This window comes from Helobdella robusta (assembly GCF_000326865.2).
Source record: "Helobdella robusta unplaced genomic scaffold HELROscaffold_1, whole genome shotgun sequence".
Lineage (NCBI taxonomy): Eukaryota > Metazoa > Annelida > Clitellata > Rhynchobdellida > Glossiphoniidae > Helobdella > Helobdella robusta.
The window spans coordinates 4,726,598-4,737,231 of record NW_008703570.1 but is presented as its reverse complement, the minus strand read 5'-3'; the positions used below and the strand labels follow the sequence as shown (position 1 = coordinate 4,737,231).

General features: G+C 30.2%; 1 protein-coding gene across 1 annotated transcript; it reads left to right on the top strand.

Annotated features, from left to right (window-relative positions):
• Positions 1–808: 808 nt before the first annotated feature.
• Positions 809–6,476, top strand: HELRODRAFT_62778 (hypothetical protein; the record flags this gene model as incomplete). The annotated part of the gene is made up of 10 exons (XM_009010828.1): positions 809–886; positions 1,138–1,273; positions 2,498–2,595; positions 2,771–2,853; positions 3,480–3,605; positions 3,809–3,884; positions 4,083–4,205; positions 5,018–5,112; positions 5,893–5,999; positions 6,316–6,476. The coding sequence occupies 10 exons, from the start codon at positions 809–811 to the stop codon at positions 6,474–6,476; spliced, it is 1,083 nt and encodes a 360-aa protein (XP_009009076.1).
• Positions 6,477–10,634: the final 4,158 nt, after the last annotated feature.

Genomic DNA, 10,634 nt, shown 5'->3' with positions numbered 1-10,634 from the left:
CCAAGCTCAACTCTAATCGGCATTTCGGCAGCAGCCTAAAGACAGTATGCTTACGTACACATCAAGTTAACCCCTCCCCCCTGTCACACAATCACACTGTCACACTGGATAAACCCCTTCCTCCCTCCCCCCAGCGTTACGTAATTTTTGAATGACACCTATTGCAATCTCTTGAGTTTAATATATATATATCAAGTTCATGTCTTAAGTCATTGTTGTCAGAATAAGCCAATTTTTTTTATTTTCCAAAATTTTAAAAATTTGTTTACTTACATTGTTAAACTTTTTATATAGAAATTACTTCGTCAGTGAAAGCCAATTTTCAACACTGTGGATACAAAATCGATTGACAAATTTTATAATTTTTTTTTTAAAAGACTGATGATTTAAATAAATAATTATATATATCCATGTGAATAATTTATTATGAATTACTGCTTACAACGATGATCATTTCGATGGTTGAAAATGAATAAACGTCACTCATAAACTGTATTTTGCAAAGCAAACCATTCTGTGATTAATGATTATATAATATTATATAATAACGCAAATGATTCTAAGCAAAAAATAGAGTTAAAGTTTAATTCCTACTGTGAAGGCTCATTGTACTGCGCATTAGTTTTTATAGCTTTAACTTTATTCAACACTACTTTAAATGGCTGACGGATGTTTACAAACTTTAGTGTGGCGTATTTTTGAAACTTAGCATTAGTAATTTAGAAATATTTGTACCGCTAGTATATGTTCGCCAGTTTTTAATTTTTAGTAAGAATTTTTTTTTTACAATCAGATATTAAAATATAATATGGATAGTCCCACGTACAACACACCACGACCAACTCCAAAATTTTTTCAAGAACCCCAGTCTTTCTCTACAAAAAAGGTTATTAATATCAATTTAATTAGTTTACCAAGAAATCATAGTATAAAAATTTTAAAATAAGATTGGTTTTTAATTACATTTTAAAACTTAAAGCATTTATTATTTGGATAATGAAAAAAATAATTTACACTGCATTTTAAATAAAAAATTTAGATTGAATGTTTAACATTAAATTTAATTAAATTAATTAAAAATTATCATTAAATTTTATTTTAGTAAATTATTATAAAATAAAAGTAAAACCTTTGCAGGAGAAAGGTCAAACGCCAAGAGTTAGAATTCCACCACCTCCTCGACCCTCAGCCAAAAAATCAGCGACCAGACTCCAATTTGCTAAACGAAATATCTCCAAAGCTATGCCTGTTTCTTTCAAATCACCTGATAAAAGTATTGCAATTTTATTTCCTCATTAAAGAACAATCTGTAGAATTTAAAAAAATTATTACAGAACATTTCTAATATAACCTCATTATTTTGCATAATATATTTATCTTTTATATATCGTGGAAATTTTAGTTTTAGCTATTTGCATTCATAGTAAAAAAATTGTCAGTCCTTAAATGTTAAATGCTAGGTCACAGCTTTTGTATTTTGAGGTTCGCTGCATATGTTCATTTGTTAGAGAAACACTAAATAGGATTAGGCTTTAGCCATTTCAGAAGTCTGAATAGAATACCAAATATTGCAATTGTCGTTTTTTTATTATTTCTAGAACAATTATTGTTGATTATTATTAGTGGGAAATTTATTTTTGCCATCATAGCTGTTAAAGTTAAACCATTTTAAATTTACCAAAAATATAATATTAATATCTTGATAAAAGAATTGTTGGATAGAAATGAATGAATTGTCTGCTGTGCTTCTGAAATCTCGATTATAATTTATAGTAATAAAGCATTGTTGTTAGAAAAATTCAACAGCTGCTTTGCAATTATTTTTTTATATTACTTTGGAGATGGAACTCAGATTTGGTACTGGTGTATAGCTGCTGACCAAATCTTGGAGCAAATCTGCTTTATAAATGACAAAGTAATGATTTCTCTTTTTTGAAAAACTTTGGTGAAGTGACGCTTTTGTTGGCCATCTGCAATAAAAATGGGAGCCAATTCTCCGAATGGTCCCAAAGTTGTCTCATTTTCTAGCTCTAACTGGGCATAATAAGTTCAATATTATATAAATATCTGTATAAATGTTTGTTTTGACATAATTGTCTTTAAGAGAGGACAATATATATGATTGGTTTAAATTGGAATTTTTATGAAGAAATGTTTGCATACATATATATAAAATATAGGTAGCTGAATTAATAATAGAAATTTTTCTCTTATATTTTGGTTTATGTTTTTATTTTTGTTTGGTCTTTATGTTTGAACAGAACATATTAACATATATTCATGTACATTGTTTATGTGTTAAAATTTTATAGTTAATTTTGTGTTGCGGGCATAGGGACATTTTGTCTTCGCCCATGTTTTTTTCATAATAATTATAATATTATTATTATTATTATTATTATTTATTAATGGCTAACATCATATACGTTTAAAATATTTCATATATTAAATTTTTTTATAACTTATAACAAATTTTTAAAACTTTTGCTTTCTCCAGCCATTTCAACTCCACTTTATAATGAAAACAAGAGGGAATCTTACTTTGAACAGTGTTTTGAAATAATTTGCAAGTTAGGCTCTGGATCATTTGGGGATGTTAGTTTTTTCAGTGGATGTTTTGTCATTACCAATAAGCTTCTCTTTGAATTTGATTTAATTTTTTCTGAAGTGTTTTTCACTAATCCATTCATTCAAGTTTAAAAAATAAATATTGCCTAAAAATTTTTATTTTGTAAATATGGAAATATTTATTATTTCATTTCTACCATAGGTTTACAAGGTGAAAAGTAAAGAGGATGGCATGTATTATGCGATTAAAAAATCGAAGGAAAGATTCAAAGGCTCCGTAGACAGGTATTTCTGTGTGGATGAGTCTTTTAAGATTCCTTTATATGAAAATGTTTTTTAAATGTCATTATTATCCTTATCATTTTTCATTTTTAGTAGTTACAAACATTTTGCAATTTTTATGTTAAGGATGATGTGCACTGTGAGACATCATGGTAACATGCATTGATAAGTTTCTTCTTTTAGTTTAATGTTCTTCAAAACCACAAATTTTTAAAGATGTTGAGTCAATCCGTTTCAAAAGTTACTGACGATGTCAATTTGAGTTGTCCCACCTCAGTCATTTTGACTTTCATGGTCAATTTTGAGATTGAAATTTTTTTTATAGATTCAAAAAAATTTGTGCACCTCTTGTGGTATATTGTTAAAGGGAACCTTAATGTTCATTGTTTAGTTCATCAAGCTAGATTCATCAAGCTAGATTCATCAACAACTAAAAGATACCTCAAGAGGCATCTTTTAGTTTATGACATTTCATTTGATGTTTTTATCAAACTACATGATTCCATCCCATATAGTTTGCAATACAATATATTATATATATATATATATATATAATTATATATATATATATAATTATATATATATATACATATAATAGCACATAGCACATTATTTTATTTCATATTAAGAAAAGTAAAACTTGAAGAGGTGAACAAGCATGAAAAGTTACCAGTGCACAGAAATTGTGTGAAATTTATCAAAGCATGGGAGGAGAAAGATCATTTGTACATTCAGACTGAACTTTGTAAGATGAGGTACGTTTCTTTCATTGTAATCTTCAAATCAAATAAATTAAATCATTTTATATGGATTCATCATTTCTAAATTTCTTAACTCTCATTTTTGCTGGCAGCCACATTTTCTTGCATTCTTGCAATTGCTTTGTTTCTTTTTTATTTGCAGGTTATTGTATAATATTTATTTACGAATTCATTCAACTTTAACTTTTAAATTTTAGTTTGAGTGCCTATGCAGATGAGCATCACAACATTGCTGAACAGCTCATAATGAACTATCTCATTGATCTGCTTATGGTTAGTCAGTTTGTTTTTTATCATTGGGTTTTGTTTGAAACTTTTTTAACCAACATTCTCAATCATTAATACAGTTTATTAAATCCGTGCTCAGTTGGCTTAATGTTATTATATTATTTTGTTTGCAATAGTGAGGCCGCACATTTACATCACTGCAATAATTATCCTACTATTTTCAAATTAACTTTGCTTTTGAAGGCAGTGAAACATTTGCACGATCATGATTTGATTCACATGGACATCAAGCCAGAAAATGTTTTCATTTCTGATACTGATGTCTGCAAGTTGGGTGACTTCGGTCTGGTTCTCGATCTCAATAAGGTTTTTGTAAACATATCTATATTCATTGCATTGTGTTGTATCGTATTATAGATTTGTGAGGCACTTATATTGAGTTATATTCAAAGGAAAGTCTGTTGAAAAGTGATGAAAAAAATGTTAACCGAAAATAAGATGTTTTGAACAAAGCACATGCAGGGTTTCCATGCCTTGCTCATCTTCAACAATCACCTTAGAGACTTCTGAAACAAAATTTAACAACTCTGAAGTAAACTGATACATTTTTAGTAAATAATTTCTCAGCATCAGTGATACTTTAAGTTTAATTATGTCCTCCATCAATATGCAATGAAGTTTATTTTTCATGCTGTGTGAATGCTGAGCAATTAACTTAGCTGTGGCTGCTGTGGGGTTTAGAGCAGATTAAATGAATGTCAGGTGATACTTGTCAATACCGTACAGAACAGAGTTGTACAAATAATTTTTGTACAAACAAAGTTTTTCACCAGAATTCTTTTCAACTCTTTTTTAAAATATTGTCTAATCCCATATAGTTGAAGAGATAATTGACAAGCGTTTTATGTAATTCCTCCATAGATAGATGTAGGTCAAGAACAACGCCATGGTCAATAACTGGGTTCTTTGACTCATTCAAACATTTCAATCTGTGATCACCACCATACCTTTATCTTTATTAAATCAGAAATAGTTGTCAATAATTCCGTCTTTGAATTATGTAAAGTGAAGCCACATATAAAAGACACCCAAATAAATTCTATTCTATCGTAAGGGCTATTTTAGATGCGAAGATGATAACAGATTTATAACTAATTACTGTTGTTTTTTTATTTTAGAGAGAAGAATGGGTGGATGCTCTGGAAGGTGACCCAAAGTATCTTGCTCCAGAATTAATGAGGGGAAATTTTGGAAAACCTGCTGACATCTTCAGGTTTCATTTCACCTTTCATGTTTAATTTCACCTGTTTTAATGTTCTTTCTCTTTATGTTGATAATTAAGGAAATGACATGAGGTTTCATTGAAAGAGCTATTTTGCCTATTTTAAAAGGATTTTCAAAAAATAATTAAATTTAAAGCAGTTATATATGAATACATATATTTTACTGATGGCATCGTAATGAGGATTTGTAAAGCGTCTTAATTGAGTAATCTTAAGAAGCTCTATCAGGGGTACATTTTGTCAAAGAAATGATGTTTTAATCAACCTTTGAAAACTTCGGAACGAAGACAAACTAGATGACCACACATTGCTGATCCCAATCAACTTCGATCGGGGTCAGCAGCAACTGATTTTATTTATCATTTCCTTCAAATAATCTGGCCCATCTCAATTCTCAAACTATTTCTGTCCATGGGCGCTATTTTTTAGATTTAATTCGGCACTCCACCGATAACCAGTGAAGTTCATTTTTCATGGAGTGCCCAGTTGTTGCCATCTCTGCTGCTGATTTAAAAGTGCAGTCTTAAAATGGGCAGTCGATTTTGAACTACGTAAATAATTATTGTTGATCAAAGTGATAGTGAAGTGTGTGATACTTTAATAAATGAGTGTTTCAATATATAATGCAACTTGCATGTCGTTTTGCAAAATTAAAGAACAGGAATATAAGAAATTTGAGTGTGGTATAATGATCTGAAATATAGTTGTATGTATAAATAAGTAATAATTCCGGATGATTAATAAGTGATGATGCTAAACACACCATTTAGTTTGGGAATTACCATTCTGGAGCTTGCTACTGACCTGGACCTGCCACGAGGTGATAAACTGTGGCATCAACTGAGAAGTGGCCAACTGCCAGATGAACTTTTAAAAGGTTCGTTTTGTTCCTCTTCTATTGCATTACTTTTTTTTTTCATGAAATTATTTTGTTATCAGTAAGCTTTATGATTGATTTGTTGATTATATTTTGACTGGCGCTAATAGGTTTAATTAAAACTAATGATTGCAAGTTTTTGATCCAGCAGACCTTTGAGTGAGTTACTTAATATATTACTCTATAAATTCAAGTGTTATTTACATTAATGGTAAGACCGGGTTTTAGTTCTACATTCTCGTTGGCAAATTTTTTTTCAAATATAAAAACATGATAGATTTTAACAAATTATGCAATTTTAACATCTATGAAACAGGCATTTCACTTGAGTTGAAGCATCTAATAGAATGGATGATGCAACCTGACCTCAATTTGAGACCGACCGTTGATGAAGTACTTGGGCATCGGTACCTTTGCGAAGTTTGCTATCTTAATGTCATTTTAACGTTTCTTTTTTATTTTGAAAAATTTGCTTAATTTATGGTTTTGTATCAATATGCTGAAAAGAACATAGATTCTAAACAGTTCTCATTAGCTCAATTATCAAATGCCATCATCAACTGTTTAATTTTATTCCAAACTTGGTTGAAGTCCTTTTTAATTATTTTAAAACTGGGTTTTAAGCAGTGTCGTTTCTTAGCCTTTAAGAGGATTGGTTATCTCATTTAATCTTTTATTTCTCTTTCTTTTTCTCTCCTTCCCCCCCCCCCCCCTCTCTCTTTCAAATGCTGCTGCAAACATAGAAACACAGATAATTAAATTTGTTGCTGACTTGTTGATTTTGTTAATCCTAATATTTTTGCATTTTTTATATTGTATCGATTCTATATTAATATTATTTAAATTTGTTAAAGAAATGGAAAAAAAGGTTACATGAACAAACAGTTTCCAAAGATTACAAAGTTTGTAGAAATTGTATCCAAATTCATAAAATTATGTTGATGTTAAATAGAGTTTTATATTGAATAATTTGTGATAGACATGAAGCATATTGTGTATGATTTGTGTTTAAATCTTTCCAGCTTATGACACCTCCAAAACAGGATATCAAGCGATGCATCAGTTGGAGTGAACATATTTCTGATACTGGTTCGGTTTTCTTACACGTTGTGTGCATGGTGTTATATATATACATAAGATCCGTGATGTATTTATTATATCTGATTAATTTATTCTATGGCCTACGAGTGGGTTATTGTTTAAATGAGATCTCCACTCATGTCAGTGCCAAGCATGGATAACGGATGAAGGTTAACCACTCCTATCTCTGACAACACGCTCTAAGTCTTGCTTCTAAAAATAAAGAAAGTATCAAAAATGAATTTCCCCACTCCCCGAAAATTGGAATGACTTTCATGGAGCCCAGGTCATTATAAAGCGAATCTCAGATGGAACACATGAGGTCAACATTGTTTGTGACCGACTGAGGAGATGAAGCAATGCGTTCGTTTGTTCTCATCCGTGGTAATCCATTCTGCTGAGATGTGAATCTTGGATAGATAAGGTAGCAGATGTAGTGAGCAGTAATGTGAGACGGTAAGAATGCCTACCTGTGAGGGATTATTAAATGTGAAATCGGGATGTGCTTCACAAAGTGAACAGAGTGAAGAGGAAAAGAATGGTATCTGGCATTAAATAAATGATCAAGATTCCGAAATCGAAATGGTGGTTGTAAGAAGGGGTCTAAATGGAGGTGTCGAAAAAGAAGGGGATAAGTGTGAGCAAGTGCATGGAGAAAAACGAGGAAGTCTATGAAAGAGGAACAATTCTCGATTTTGGAACTGTTTGGAACAAAGGGATATGTAAAACCTGATTTTAGAAAAAAGTAATCTACTTGATAATTTACGAATCAGAACAGGTAAAGAGCAGAGTTAATAATAATACTTTGGTGCAAAAAGGACGCTACAAGTTTATCAAAAATATTAGATTTTACAGCAATGAAAGATGCACGAGACGACGTAAGTTACTGGTGTGTGATGCGAAAGATAAAAGAAAAGACTGTGTGTGCCGAGTCTTGGATTAAATTTTGGAAATTAATAAAGCCTAATATGATGAGACATCGGAGCATTTTAAGAAAAATTCACATGTGGAGTGTGCTTAAAAATGACATGTGTGAAGAAAATTTAGATTAATATAATGTACATCTGTCATTATGTCAGATGAGAAACTTTATGGTGGAGAAAACGGTGAAGTAAGCAGTACAGGATAGAAAGAAAAGTTATACAAAATGAATGAAATTAAAAACTGAAGAAGATTGCATAACTTTTCAAATATTTAAAGATGGAAGTGGCCTCAGCAAAAAAGAGAAATATATTCTGGAAGACTTGGAGAAAAGTTTGATAACTTTCTGTCTAAAAAGGTAAAGAAGATCCATTAGATTAAGGTGAAAAAGAGAAATATATTCTGGAAGACTTGGAGAAAAGTTTGATAACTTTCTGTCTAAAAAGGTAAAGAAGATCCATTAGATTAAGGTGCTTTTATAGAACATTGGGAAAAATTTTGGAGAGAAAGATTAAAGTTCAAGTAAATTTATTTATTTTTTAATCAGAAAAGGTTGTATTTATTATTATTTGTTAATTTAATAGGCAATAAATAAACGCTATGTTATGACATTTTTATGCTCAGAAAGGAATGATTGATTGATTGAACTGACCGACTGTCTAAGTAACTGGCCGACTGACTGGCTGACCAATCGACCAACCGATTGACTAAACAGTTGACTGACTGACTGATTCACTGACCAATTCAACAATTGATTCTTTGATCAGATGACGAAGTAGTTTTAACAGAGGAATCAGCCATTCCCTTAGCCACTCCTCTAGATTTGTTTTCATCTGACGATGATGAAGTGGTAAATGAGAAGAAGTCGTCAGGGTCAGAATGTTTTTTCTGTTACTTTTTTACTTTTTTGTTATTGTCATTTTTCATTACTTACGTTATTTATTGTTGTTTTTTTACAATTTTGAGTTTTGCTAAATTAATTGATTTAATTACATTCGACAGAACGTGTTTTAAAAGTAATACACACGAAAATTTTTGTTGAAATTTAAGTTCTTCATTTATATTTTTATAATATTGTAGTCAACTGCAAAAATTAATTTACACCTCGTATAAGTAATTTCAACCGTGATTTACATAACTTAAAAAAGAAATATAAAGACAACCAGAAGAGATTTTGGTTAACCTTAAAATTGGGCGCATTGACGCTTGAGAAGTTAAAAATGAACTTCAAACATCCATATCTCATAAAACGATTTACGGCCAAGAAAGGCATACACTAATACGAACACTTTCTTTCATCTGTTATATTATTATTATCAAGAGAAAAAATGGGCCAAACGTTAATGTTCGTAAGCCCACATCGATAGAAATTACATAAATTAATTGTCTTTTTCACATTAATCCAAAAAAGAAATAGAAAAACAAACAAAAGTTAATTATCTACATAAAAAATATTCTCATTCATTAACCAGCTTTCCAATCAAATTAAAAATCCACATTCATTAAAGCATCATCCAATTTTTTTATATGCTCATTCACTCCAGAAGCATGTTTCAATTTGATTTGACATAACCCTTCTTTGACATAACTGAATATTCCACTAGGGCTTACCGTCATAAAGTTTATGGTATACATTTTATATCTTTTGATATTATATCCACTAAGTTGATTATCGGCGTTGACATGTTTTGGATTTGTTTCTACAAGAATCAAAATGTGATAACTAATTTCAGGAATATCAAACAGACTTCTAATTTCATCTATTTTATTACGAATTCGATCCATATTTGAGTGCATTACATTCGATTTCCCATCATTACCCATTATCACTGGACCAAAGATTTAGAATTATGTTATAATATATTATATTATGCTTATGTATTTCAGAAAGCACTCGAATGGCACTCCAGTCAGTCTGAACAAATCAGCTTTTCGGTGGAATGTGTCTTTTAGTTCTGGTTCACCTACCCCAAAAAACAAGTTCTATTTTATTTTATTGTTTTTCTTATCATAATTTGGAAAATTCATTTGTTCGAGATTGAATTAAAATTAAACTTGTCATACTTTTAAATATTCATATTGAGGCAACTTTAATTTTAGCGATGTTATTGTTAACTGACTGTCTTCTGTTGTTTACAATGTCATTCTTTTATCTGTTCTTAGGCTTGAAATTTCTGTTGGACGAAAAATCAAAGTCATTGCCATTCCAAAATATTGCGAACCTCAAGAACTTCTCCATGTAAGTTTTTTCATATAATATTGTTCGTTATTAATTGTAATTATTTTCCAGCGTTTCAACTTTATTCAAAACATTACATTCGCAATGCTGTATAAAGTTTTTAAAGCATGATTAGGTTTTGTCATCATTCAAAATCTGCATGAAATTTAAAAATTTTGGTGCCTCCCAATCGATTGAATTTGTAATTTTTCATTTCAATTTTTATTCGATATGCAGCTATTCCGTCACAACTAATATCTCGTCTTCTTTTTAATTTTTTTTACCAGTCAGCACTAACAAATGCTTTCGTCTTTTTTTTTAATTTTTTTTTCAAATCACCACTTTCTCTATTGCTTCCTGGTTTTTCTAAAATGTCATTCATCTAGTTCAATATTTTTTCAGGTCCGTCTAATTTC